Source organism: Nanorana parkeri, unplaced genomic scaffold, assembly GCF_000935625.1.
Source record: "Nanorana parkeri isolate BGI_ZX_2015 unplaced genomic scaffold, ASM93562v1 scaffold100, whole genome shotgun sequence".
Lineage (NCBI taxonomy): Eukaryota > Metazoa > Chordata > Amphibia > Anura > Dicroglossidae > Nanorana > Nanorana parkeri.
In genome coordinates this window covers 1,473,100-1,486,593 of record NW_017306368.1, presented here as the reverse complement: position 1 = coordinate 1,486,593, position 13,494 = coordinate 1,473,100, and the positions used below count along the sequence as shown (strand labels likewise).

General features: G+C 42.3%; 1 protein-coding gene across 5 annotated transcripts in view; it reads left to right on the top strand.

Annotated features, from left to right (window-relative positions):
* Positions 1-13,494, top strand: part of FAM98A (family with sequence similarity 98 member A) — a 54,768-nt gene that overhangs the window by 25,949 nt on the left and 15,325 nt on the right. For all 5 annotated transcript variants that reach the window (XM_018552902.1, XM_018552904.1, XM_018552905.1 and 2 more), the window contains exons 6-7: positions 4,364-4,480; positions 7,840-8,007. In XM_018552902.1, the coding sequence (XP_018408404.1) occupies positions 4,364-4,480; positions 7,840-8,007 (285 nt within the window). The remainder of the gene's footprint in view (positions 1-4,363; positions 4,481-7,839; positions 8,008-13,494) is intronic.

The following is a 13,494-nucleotide window of genomic DNA, read 5'->3' as shown; positions in this document are numbered from 1 at the left end:
GTTTGCTAGCAGTAGATATATGCAAACACATATGAGGCTTTAATTATCCCCTCACCCTCCCTTTCCCCCACATGGGGCTCATCATGCAGGCTGGGCTCACAGTAGTCCAGGACAAAATGGTGCTCACGTGTCATTTTGGAGCTCAGTCCAGGAAGAATGCCCACCTCCACCTGAGAAAGAAGAAAAAGCTGTCCTGGTACTGGACCAGCTCGAAGACCGCTCAAAAAAGGGTTTTTGAAATAGCATTTTTAGGTAAAGCTTTGAGGGAAGGTGGTAAGGTAAATGCTGGAATTTCTCTTTAAACCTTTCTTCTGCATAGACATTTTCAGTTTTTATTTCCTGCTCAAAAGTGAATGCCTCTAAGGGTGCTTTTCCAGTTATATTTTCATGCTTCATCTAAATCTCGAACAGTAATGTCCGGGAGTTGAGATTTAGATTATATAAGAGATGTCTCTTCTTACTCGCAAGCACTGTTGTCAAGGTGAATTTGTTTTGCACAATTCTAGCCTTGGGTTTCTTGAACCAGTTTTCATTAACCTAAAAAGTGTATGTGTAGTTTTATTGTTTAGAAATTGCCAAAATTGAATTTTTCAAATCTCCAATAGTTAGCCTTTTACTTTACTCCTAGTACTGGTACCTGTAGCCAAAACACATATACAGAGCAGAAATTAAGGTTTCTACTTGTCAGCCTTCAGTTACTTTCATTACCTTTTTGTTAATTTGTTTGGTCTTATTTTATTTCCTCTTTTACGTAACAGTGAAGTCACTGGTGTTGTTAGATGCTCCAAGGAAAAGGAGGTATGCCATTTGGTTGTTTTTTCTTTGTAATTCGTTAAATAGCATACCTACATTTCCTTGATGAAGCATTCAGAGAAACGTTGCGGAAACACAATATACCACTACTAACTAGATGAATGCATTATGATTATGGTAGAGCCAAAACAGTCTCTACCTGTATTTTTTTATGACCAGATTATGTATGTGTGGCCTTTGGAGGTATTGAACAATATGGTGCATGTTGTTTTTAACTATATGGGGTTTTTTTAAGCAGTGAGATTAATAAACAGATTGATTTTATGTCACATGTGACTTGGAGATCCCTTTTGGGCTAGACTTTTTAAGTCCCCAGTAGGGCTTCACTTTTTAGATTTTGCCGCTCTGGTGCTACATGTGATGACATCATGTGGTACCCATTACAAACACAGGACAGGTTTAGATCATCCTACTCCATGGGCTTCCAGTCCATATCCAAGTCTTTGTGGACCAGTAAATGTTAGACTGGCTCACAAGACTGTGGCAACATGAAAGTGTGTCCTCACTCACCAATTTCAGATAACATCTAAATACCTTACTCTGTCATGTCTCCAATGCCATGAAGTACATAGTTTCCTGTTTCTCATAACAAACCTTTTTTCGGGGTTTCTACTCCACCATCTATTTACAGTTGCCTAAAGTGATGATACACATAGCGGGCCTCCCCCAATACCTTTTGAACTGCCACCATTGATGTAATAACTATTGCAAAATAAATGCATCTAATTATAATTACTTGCCCTATTTGTTTTTTAATGTTTTTATTTGCCAAATGCTAAAGTGCCTCTTCTCCTTCTCCTCTTACTATAGTCCTTTACTGCCATTATGACTCATTAATGTCAATGCTGGCAGGCATCTTCCTTGATCTCTGGATCTGTGGGATTTTTTCCTGACATTTCTCAATAAGAAAAAAAAATCTTTCTTTACACAGATCTCAGTTTCCCTACTAAGTGTTCCCGTGAAGGCACTAATGATGTAGCCTTCCTATGGGGCAGCTGAGGATACTTACTGTAAGATGTTTTATCAGCATGCAGAGATGTCAGCACCAGGGATTTTTAGTGTAGGGGATGAGGGGTCCACAAAATAAGACATCATGTCACTCCAGTTGGTCATGGCTTCCTTAAAACGGACAAAGTTTCTGCCATAAGAGCATAACTCTGATGCCTATCTATATACCTCAATGTTCCCTAGGGCTGCAGCTAACGATTATTTTCAAAATCGGTTAGTTGGCCGATTATTAAGTTCAGTTAATCGGAAAAAAGAAAAAGGCTCCAGTGATGGACTACTAGTTTGTATTGATATTGTAGTCCATCACGGGAGCAAGCTTGGAGCGGTGGAAGTAAAAAAAAAGTGTGGTGTGCAATATACTACATTATACAGCGGCGCAATGCAGAATACCAGCAGCTTTAGAGGAATACAACAAATCGCAGCAATAGTACACTATAGTTATAGTACTATTACTGGGATTTGTAGTCCTCTGTAGCTGGCGTTATTCTGCATTGCGCTGTATCATTTATTATTGCTGGGATTTGTAGTGCTCTATAGCTGGTGGTATTCTCCATTGCGCTGTATAATGATTATATGGCGCAATGCAGAATACCACTGACCAGTTATAGAGGAACTACAAATCCCAGCAATAGTACATTATACATTGCAATGGAGAATACCACCAGCTATAGAGGAACAACAAATCCCAGCAATAGTACATTATACAGGCTGCTTAATGTATTATTGCTGGGATTTGGTGTTCCTCTATAACTGCTGGTATTGTGCATGGTATATTGTATTGTGCATGGTATTCTGCATTGTATAATACGGTGGCAGAATACCACCGACTAATATATATATTCTGGTCAGTGGCGTAACAACTGGGGGGGCAGCAGGTGCGCTTCCCCCGGGCGCACAGCTGAGGGGGGGGCGCTGGCCGAAAATGGCACTTTTGGCTAAATGCCGAAAGCGTAATTTTCCTGCAGATACGATCGGTGCATCCGGTGTCTCTCCTCCCAGACCGCTCAGCCGCCTATCACAGTCCGGCAGAGTGGTGTGGGGGCGGAGACAGGCCGCGCTGTCACAGGAGGCGGAGCTCTCCTCCCTGCTCTGCTCGCTCAGCCTCCTGTGACAGTGTGTCAGAGAGGAGAGCAAGTGCAAACATTGTATGTGTACTGTATCCCCAATTATGAATGCATGGGAGTGATCTACATCACCTCCTGTTCATTCATAGTTGTAGTTATAGTAAACAAATAATGTTCTCATGTTATCAATGAACAGGAACACTCATAGAGGCTTCCTGTTCATTGATAACAGGGGACACAGAAAAAGAGATTGAGGACTCAATCTCTTTTTTTCTATTTTAAAAGGGATATATCCGGGGGTATGTTTAGACCCCCAATATTTATAAATGTTCTATTCTTAGTTCTATAATGGCATTGTAGTACTTTCAGGTGGACAGTAAATAATAGAGCTTCATAACATATCAGCTAGGGAACTACAAGTCCCAGCATGCCCTCATTGCCCCTGTACAACAACCAGATATTGCCGTTCCCTGGGTGATATGTGTAATCATGGGCCCTCGATTGTCGACGGGCCAGCGGCGAGTCAGGGAGCTCACAACAGCAGCATGCGCGGCTTCAGTGTACTGTGCGGTGGGCGTGGCTTCAGCGTCCTGGGAGCAGCGTGTGACGTACGTGCGGCTCAAGCCGTCTGTGGAGCCCCGAACAGGCTAATCAATCAAAAGTCGACGATCGAAAACGTCGACAACGTTTTCGATCGTCGATTTTAATCGACTTAATCGATTAACTGTTGCAGCTCTAATGTTCCCCTCTACATGAGGGCTTTCTATGTTAAGGCGGCCATACACCATCGCACGACTTTCGTTGGCCATCTTGGACAGGCAGATCGTACCTGTGATCATCGCAAGTCCTCCCTGCTGAGGGGAGGACTTACAGATGATTGCAATGGTGAGCGGGCTTGCACACCTCAGGCCGTGCGGCTTTCGTCTTGCGATTGGGCTACCAACCCGCCGAAAAACATGGTTTTCAGCGGGTTTTCTAGCGTGCTCTTGCGACCGTACACTAAATGCGGTCGCACGCGACCCATACACCTTACGATTATCGTACAATCACGGATCACCCGCGATTATCGTACGATCGGCAGGTGTATGGGCAGCTTTACACTTTGTAAAATATTTTTTTACAGTCAATGCCAAAATTCCCTAACAAATATTTGAGCTGTGCACAAATTATTACTTTTGCTTCTTATATATATATTTTAAAAAAGTGACAAGGGTTAAAAGGGTTAAAACAAACTAAAACACTTCAAATCTGTGAATCAGGAAGCTGCACATTAATCAAAACTTTTTTTTTTTTAAATATTAGGGCATTGCGACTAAATGTGTGTTTCACAATAATAGGATTTGTAATATGTTTTCTTGTGTAACTTGATTACATAATACTGTACTTTGTGAATTCACAAACCCTATTTTGGAGCTTTATTTTTCTCTTTAAGGCTCTGATGTTCAGAAAATGATTACAAAGTTGTTTTCTTTTTCTAGGAGAAAATTGAAGCAATTAATCAAGCCATAACCAATGAATATGATGTCCGGAGGAAAATGTTGATTAAACGTTTGGATGTGACTGTACAGTCATTTGGTTGGTCAGACCGAGCAAAGGTAACCTAATGTTTTTGTAAAGATACTAGCAATCTTGTGTTAGAGTTCTGGTGGAACTGTGCTCCTCCAAATTTTGGTTTGCTGCACCATTTCTTTTAGTTACTGTTGACAATGCTGCAAAATTGAAGGGAGAAGATGTAGACCACTTAATAAATAAGACCCCGAGTTCTCAATTATGGTTAAAGCTGAACTTCCGGAATAAAAACATTGTTAAATGTATTCCTCAGTAACCACAAGTGATATGAATCCACTTTGTATGCCCCAAATGCATTTGCAAACCCAGACATTGCCTTCTACAAGTAGCATTGACATCACTGTGCTGTGCCTGTGCAGAAAACAGAGCTGCGGATAAAGCCCAGCAGGTCTACGCACTACAGGCTGCCTTCATAGAACTACAGGAGAAGGTGGCTACAAGACAGGCAAAGTGCATGAGTTGTACCTTGTTGGATCACTGCACCGATTAGGAAAAAATGCCAAGGTTCAAGTAAGAATTGACATGCCTCTTGTATTAAACAATCTTTAGCCCCGAGTTCAGGTTTAGGCCTTGTTCACACCAAGCGCGGAGCAGGTGCAGAGCAGTTACAGACCGGAGCAAAACTGCGTCCAATGTATTCCAATTGTATTTTTAGCTCCAGTTCACATCGCAGCGTTCTGTTCCAGAGCAAGTAAAAAAAAAACTGCAGCAGGCCCTATTTTACTTGCTCTGGAATGCATGCAAATGCATCAAAAACACCTGGAACGCACTGAAAGCCCATGTTAAACTAAAAAAATATTTTTTTTACCAAAAAACGGCCCGGAACGCATCAAAAACGCGGCACAACCCACTGCACTGCATGTGCAGAAACTCATGCACATCTGCTCTGCATGTGGTGTGAACAAGGCCTTAAAGTACGGTAAATATGACTCATTTAGTATTGCAAAAAGCAACTATGTATGTTCATATACAAACGGTAGGAATTCTTGGGTAATAGATGTTAGTTTATTGAAGGTTTGTGTTGACTTCTGGTGGTTGTTGGGAAGTAAACTATGTGCATCATTTTTGTACTGATTTACTGTAAAAGTCCAAATATGTTTTTGTATATGGGCATCCTTAATAGTAACTGAAATGTCTGTAGACAATTGAGCAATTTACATTAGCTTGTGATTGAAGGGCGAGTCGGGGCATGTTTTGAAATTGTTAACTTTGATCAAAAATAATCCAGTTTTTTGTTTTACAATAAATAAAAAAATATAAGGTTTTTTTTGTCAGTACTTACCTTTTATGTATGTAAGAAGTCAATGAATGAAGTCTTGAAAGCATGCTTTTAAAACACATTTGTTTTTTATGTTTTTATTCCCAAGACTAAACTGAAATCATGTAGGAACTAGTCAGATTATTTTTCATGTTTAAAGTGACATTAAACCCTCAGGTTTTTTAACATAAACCAATACTGTAATCCATGGTTGTTTCCCTTCTCTTTGCTGCTCTTCCTTTTAAATCCTCATATCTTCTCATGCTTGGGGAGAACTTCCCTTTGCAGCTGAGTGCCTCTTGCTGTAGTGCTGGCTCAGGTTACAAACGTACACACAGACACCATGTAGCCATTCCAGAGACAAGGCAGTCTGCTGCAAAACAGAAGTTCTCCCCCAGCATGAGAAGAGATACAGATTTAAAAGGAAGAGCAGCAAAGAGAAGGGAAACAACCATGGATTACAGTAAGGCACACATTACAGTATTGTTTTATGTTAAAAAATCTGAGGGTTTAATGTCACTTTAATTTATTTGCAAGGTTTTTTTTCTGTTAATGCCTTCTTATTTTGAACAAATGTTTATGTTCAATTCTTGTACTCCATAGGGGACTGTCGCATCTCTGGCCACTAGAGGACAATGTTGTATTTGCATTCACTATACAGATTTATTAGTAAACGTATACCTGTTGGTGCATACTATGAGACTGATTCACCAAAGGAATTGAAAATATAAAAAAAAAAAAAAGCGAAGATTCACTTCAGTTTTCCTATAATGTAAAATGGAAATTGTTTGTGTTTATCTGCACGATTGGATAATTGAAGTGAATCATTACTTTTTTTTTTTTTTGTAGACCTTCTAAATTTCTTTAGTAAATCACTCTCAACAAATCAAATTGGAGGAAGAGGAGAAACTACTTTTTCTTTGGGGTAGAAAGAACATATGCATCCATTTTGAAATGGGGGGGGTTTAAGTAAAAGTTTTAAGAGTGCTAGTGAAAAAAAACAATCATACTTTTTTTTTGTAGAAAAAAAAAGTGTGCTTGTTCATTAATGGGGCAGTTTAGGGATGTCTTTTAACATGTGTAACTTTTTTGGATACTTTATTTTTTTTTAATCATCTTATGTACCGGTAACTAGGCAAATATTTGGGAGAGGTATGTTAAGAATATTGGTCACTGTTTTCTGGGACTGAATTGATGGGAAAAGGAAAAAATGCTGTTGGATGGAATTAAAGGCAAATCGTGTTTTATTTTTGGAAAGAAAGAAAAGGGCTGGGACACAGCAAAGGTCAATAATGCGGTTGGGCACGGTTTTAAGACAGCAGCTAGGAGAGGATACCTGTATTAATGAAGCTTAAGGGGGGTGGACAGTGTGGAATGTACAACACTGCATACACAGTAGAGCAGTCCAGAGCATGCAACATGTTGCAAGGTGTACAAAGTACAGCAGTGCAGAGTATAAGGTCCAGAGTGTGCAATGCAAAGCATACGAAGGTCAAGAATATGCAATGTACAGCACACTGTTAAGAGTAAAGAGGTTTCCAAAGGGGAGCGTTGGCCAGGGCAGCAAACCAGTGCAAGTTATTGACACTTCTGTTCCACTGGATTCCTGGGAACTGCAGCAGCGTCATTACTCCATTCTGAAAATGTTACTTTTTCTTGCTCGTTGTGCTGCAGAGAAAACTGCATCTCAACCAGTTGTACACAGGCTGTAAAAAGCAGCATGCAAGGAGAGAATACCGCCATAGAATGGAGGATCGGAGCTACAGCAGGCGTCATGAGACCAGGTGAATGGAAAGAGGGTGCAATGCCTGGAGAGATGGTCAGGGTGAGCAATACCTTTAGCGGAGCCAGCAGAGCACTTATAATTTTTGAAGTGTTCTGATGAATCATGGGGGGCCTTTGAGCCCAAATTTCCCTCACAAATGCGGGCCCTATTTTATTTTCCCCCATTTCATGAGGCGACAATAAGACATTGTGGAAAAGAGGCTTACAGGTGGTAAGTAATGAGATGTAAAAGTTCATTATAATTAATCTGTCATCTAAAGATGACTGTTTTGTTATTTTTATTGCTGTGTAACAGTTCTGACAGAATATTAATTTTCTGTATTTTTCATTTCATTTTGATAGACTCATTCTGACAAACTGGCCAAGGTTTACCAGCCAAAGCGAGCAGGCTTATTAGGTAAAAGCGTAATTTCTGTCGCTAATCTATTGGCAGCGCGACATGATCTCTCAAAAATCCTGAGGACTAGCAGTGGATCCATCCGGGAGAAGACTGCTTGTGCTATAAATAAGGTAAGCTAACTTCGCAAACATGTTCTTGTTTTAAGTAACTGAAAGGGATAGTTTTTCCAATAAAAATTGCCCATGCATTCAAGTGTCCCAGTTACATAAAAAAAACCACTGGCCAGCTTTGGCAAAAGAAGCTTCTTTTCAGCGTCTTAGCTGTAGGACATGAGCAGCCTCCTATTGTAAGAGACCCTCTCCTCATTCATAACTTGCATATGTGTAGATTGCTCTCACTCTGTCGCAGCGGACAGAGGGACAGAGAGAATGCACTGCTCATTTGCAGATTTGAACGAGGCCAAAAGCCTTTTCCTGTGGAGGGTTGAATTGGGTAGAGCTTTTCAGACAGTGCTACCGTCTGGTTCTTCAGAACAGCTACTTCCTTATACGTCAAGGGATCCGCCTTGCGCAGGTTCCCTGGTTCATATTCCGTTGGACACCATCTAGGTGTTGCTTTGTCTTCACCACCAGGAGGAAGTGAGAGTCCTGTGACAGGGGAGCTTGTCTGGCCCTTGCACTGGATGATGCCAATAGTATTAGCCTCACTTGCAATGTTCCCTCTAAGAGAAATACCTTGGGAACTAGTTCTTCTCAGCCTGTAGGTTTGCACACCTAAGTGCACCTCAGGTCCTATGTGGAAAGTTGGAGATCACTGGAGGGCCCTGGGCCTTCCTGGATTGTCAGCAGGTGGAACACTCTGGTTTCCTTCTGCAGGTACCCTCTGCCACAGCAGATAAGCGTTCTCTACTTTGCTCCCTGCTCTCTAACCTGATCTAATTTGCCTGGCCCCGGGTCTCGCACAAGAGGGGGGGACCCCGAAGACCACGGCAGAAAGGAACAAAGCGTGTAGCGAGAGAGGCAGCATGGAGCGGTACACGGCCAGCCGCCGGAGATAGAGAGCGGGGAGGGGCAGGAGAGATTTAAGCGAGGTAGGGGAGTGTGATTCAGGCTGGTTACAAGTGATTTTGGACGGCTGTACAGCCAGTCAAGATCACTTGTACGAAACGGCTCCCACACTACATTTAGCCATGCTGCTTGCCCGCAGCCAGGCTAAATGTAGAAAAAAAACTACTCGCCCGAAACTGTCTGTCCCGGGCGTCGGGCGATATGAATTCCACACCCTTAATGCTCTGGCCCTCTAGCAACTTCAGCGTGAAATTATAGCTAATTTGCCTACAAACGTATATACATTTTTATTTATTTTTTCTGTTAGGTTGGTTGTTTGTATGGTCAGTGAGCAATGGCGAGCTGCTCCTTTGTGGTGGCAATAATTTCTGCCCAAGAGTTTTCTTGAAATTAAAGATATATGGCCACATTCACTGATGAATTATTTCAATTACATAAGTGTGCTATGATTTCAGAACACTCCTCCTGGGAAAAAAGTGGTACAGAAAATCTCTGCACTTTGTGAGCGTACACGTTGAGCTAGCTACTTGATACTTATGGGTATGTTTTTTTCTAAAGTGGCATCTCTTTTTGGGAACAAATTGAAACACATATTTTACTGAGCGATACATTTAAGGAAAACTACAATAGATTTTGAATTTATAAGTCATCCTGCTGACTGTCATTTTAAGTGTAAATTGATTTTCTATTGCATAATAAAATTCACAGCTGCTAATTTGGGCATTTTAATAAGAATTTGTAACTAGACTGTGTAACTGCTGTGATATTATTTCCTGTTTGGAATGATGATGCCTATAAATTGAAATGCCAGATATCTGTACCATCTTCTAGATTATTCACTGTGGAATTAGATGACCTGCCTGTTGAGAGAACAGTCAGTGTGGGCTGTGTAGGTTACGGTATCGAGTACCGATATTTATATGTCGGTACTTCCGCTAGCACGGAGCTGGCTTCCCAGGCAATCAAAAAGCTGGGCAGCGGCCAAACAGCATGGAGACGCATTCCTGGCCAATCAGGAAGCCGGGTGACGAGTCACTACCCGCCGCCCGGCTTCCTTATTGGTCAGGAAGCTGTCTCCATGTTGCCTTGCGGCACTGCTGATCAGAGGAAAACTCCCTCTGACTGGAAGTTCCATTATCGGAGCATTTGGGCGAGTACAAGTACTCTCCTAAATACTCGGTATCGGTGCATCCCTAGCTTTGACTGTCCAGACGTTGCAGCAGTTCGGATAAATCCGGAAGCTTTAGAAATTGGGGCTAGATCTGCCTCATCTTTTGAAGTATCTGGCCTCAGCTGTGTCCAGGAAAAGACCCAGAGTGTTTCTTCCACAGGAGAAACTGCAGACTTTTTGACTTCAGATTCAAGTTCTCCAGTCCAGGAAGAGTCTAACTCTTTAGCATGCGAGTCCTGGACCTGACAGTAGCCTCCTTCAAGGCAGCCTTATTTGCCTAATTTCACTGCAGGCCTTTACAATTCAACATTCTGTCATTGCTGGACAAGTAAATTAAGTCCTTGGACAGACCGATTTTGGATGGCTTTGAGGACCAGGTTGTTCTTGGCTTGGTAGCTCTGGACTCCAGTTGTGGAATTGGGGCAGTCCTAAGCACCCTGTTGGTGCAGGGGGATTTGGTTGTCAGAAAAGCACCATCTTATGATCAGCATCCTGGAACTTTGGATGATTTTGCTGTCTCTGCAGGGTTGTACTAACCTGCTGGAGGGTCCTCTGATTTGGATTCCATCAGACGCCATGTTGGTGGCGTACATCAACCATCTGGGAGGAACCAAGAGTGTCACTGTAGCAAGAGAGGTAGACTCCTCTCCCGCCTTACCCACTGTGTACATCCCAGGCATAGACAATTGGAAGGCAAACTTCCTCCGCCAACAGTGCCTGGACCCGACATAGTGGTCCCTACACCCAGAGGTGTTCCATTACCTTTGTTGCAGGTGGGGGATGCTGGATGTGTACCTTCTATATTCCAGATTTAACAAACAACCTAGACACGTTTGCATTTGGCTCTCAAAACTATCAAGGGCCAGGTTCCTGCCCTTTGTATCTTGTTTCAGAGACCATTGGCCTCTCACTCTTTGTTTAGACTTTTGTAAATGGAGCTTCCCATGAAGTACCTCTTGTTCATTCACCTCTGACTCCGTGAGACCTGAATCTGGTTCTCGCTGCGCTATAAAAACCATAGTTTGAACCCATTGATGCATTGCTCTCTTTACTCTTGCCCACAAGATAGTATTCCTTGTAGCAATCACCTCTGCAAAGTGAGTGTTTGTTTGAACTGGCGCCCTTTCTTGCAACTAACCTTTCTGGTTTTGCATAGGGACAAGCTGCTGGTGGGTTTTCCCAAGGTAGTTTTCTGCCTTTCACCTCAACCAGAGCCTTTTTCTCCTGTTTTTCTGTCCTGCTCCAGGTCATAAAAGGAAATTTCCCTTTTATTGCCTGGATGTAGTTTGAGATCTCTCAGCCACTTTTTCCTTTTAGCATGGTGCCTGTAAGGGTGCTCTGGCTCCTTGTTCCACCATTTTTAATTGGCTCAGACAGACCATCATTCTAACTTATGGTCTCAAGGGCCCACTCTTTTGTCAAGGCGCATTCTGTGAGTGATGTCGAAAGGCTAAGAAGCAATCAACAGTTTCCTAGATTTCTAAGGCTTTCTTGGATTTTACAGTGGGTACAGAAATACTATTACATTCTCTGGGACATCTGTAATTGGATCATATCAATAACTGCTTAGATCTGGTAAGCACTCTTGCTTGGTCATTGAGAGAATCAAGCAGTAGAGCTTGTTACAAGAAGGAACTTGGCACTTCCGTTCCATCTTTTTAAAGTGATATTAACCACCTCCAGTCCCCCGGCCGGACGGGAACCTTCTAGATGCGGGTGGGTGTCTTTAAATGTCCTTCATGCTTGCGCCGTCCCCCTGGCGCACACGAGCGGGGAAACTGCCAGAATTTCAAATAGCCAGCGATGGATTTTTTTTTTTTCTTTACAAGCGGTCCAGCATCTCTCTGTGTCCACCACCCACCCGTCCCCCTCCCAAATAAAATTTACACGCACACAAAAAAAAATCCACAACTTTTTTTTAAAGTCCCCCACATAGATGCACAAAAATGCGATGGGTGCGCCTGCACGCAAAAACGACGATTGTGCCCATTACGCCACACTTGTTCCATATCATCGCGAGCGTCGGAGTGTGAGCAATAATTTTAGAGCCATCAATCACTGTTAACACTAAACTGATGAGCGGTAAAAATCTTTTAAAACATCGCCTATGGCCAATTTTGGGTGTGGTAGGTTTTTTTTGCGATTTCGCCGGGGGGCGCAATTTTAAGGCTTGACATGTCGGGTGTCTATCCGACGTGACACTGTCTTTTATATTTGACCAAAAAAAATGGGTAAATCATAAATGTTTCCTAACATGATAAATGGAAAACAGTTTGGGGTGTTAAAATGTAGTTTGCGACCACGCCTGCTCATGCGCGCTGCCTGCGATGGCTGTATACATACAAGTGGTTCCGGTGTCTGTAGAGACACCCGATCGCTTGTGTGTGGTACCTTCGCATGCACCCCCCTCTCTTCACATCTCCTCCGCTGCCGATGCTGCGATCCCGGGCTCCCTGTGCTCTGTGCCTGATCCAGGACTGGCATTGTGGCTCTGTGCAGGGAGAATGGAGCGAGAACAGTACACAATCTCCATCCGATCTCTTCCCTGTTCTGTGAATTCAGGAAATAATCTTTATTACATCACTTCCACATTCAGCTGTCACTCTTTGGCTACATAAGCCAGAGCGAAGCTGGTGAAGCAGATCTCTGCTTCATCAGCTTCTTTGAGGGTCCCTAGGTGACATTAGTGGTCTTAGAGACCCCGGATGTCTCCATAAAGAGGACCTGTCACTTTAATTTGATATCACATAGAGGGCTTCTTAGCACTCATGTGATAATGATAAAGTTAAGTGTAAAAAAAAAGTAAAAAAAAATTAGTCACACAATTTTTTAATTTACACACAAAAGAACCCTACAAAAAATGTTTTAAAGTCCCCCACCCCCACATACATGAGCAAAAATGTGGCAGGTGCGCCTACGTGCAAAAACGATGATTGCGCCCATTACACTGCACATGTTTCTTATCATCGCGGACGTCAGAGTGTGAGCAATAATTTTAGTGCCATTAATCACTGTTAACACTAAAATGACGAGTGGTAAAAGCTTTTAAAGTGTCGCCTATGGCCAATTTTGGGTGTGGTAGTTTTTTGCGATTAAGCAGGCATGCGCAATTTTAAGGATTGACGTGTTTGGTGTCTATTTACCTGACGTGAACCCGTCTTTTATATTTTACCAAAAAATTGGGTAATAATAAATGTTTCCTAACATGATAAATGGAAAACAGTTTTTTTTTTTTTTTATTATTATATAGTAAATTTATAGACACAAACAGTCCTGCGGCAGGCCATGCCCCTCCTCTCCACCCAACAGTTTGATGGCAGAAGGAGTAGTAAGTGTGGGGGGGAACAGGGAAGAGACAAAAAGGTATTGGGCTGTTTTTACCTTTAATGCACAGAATGCAGTAAGGTAAAAAAAAAAAA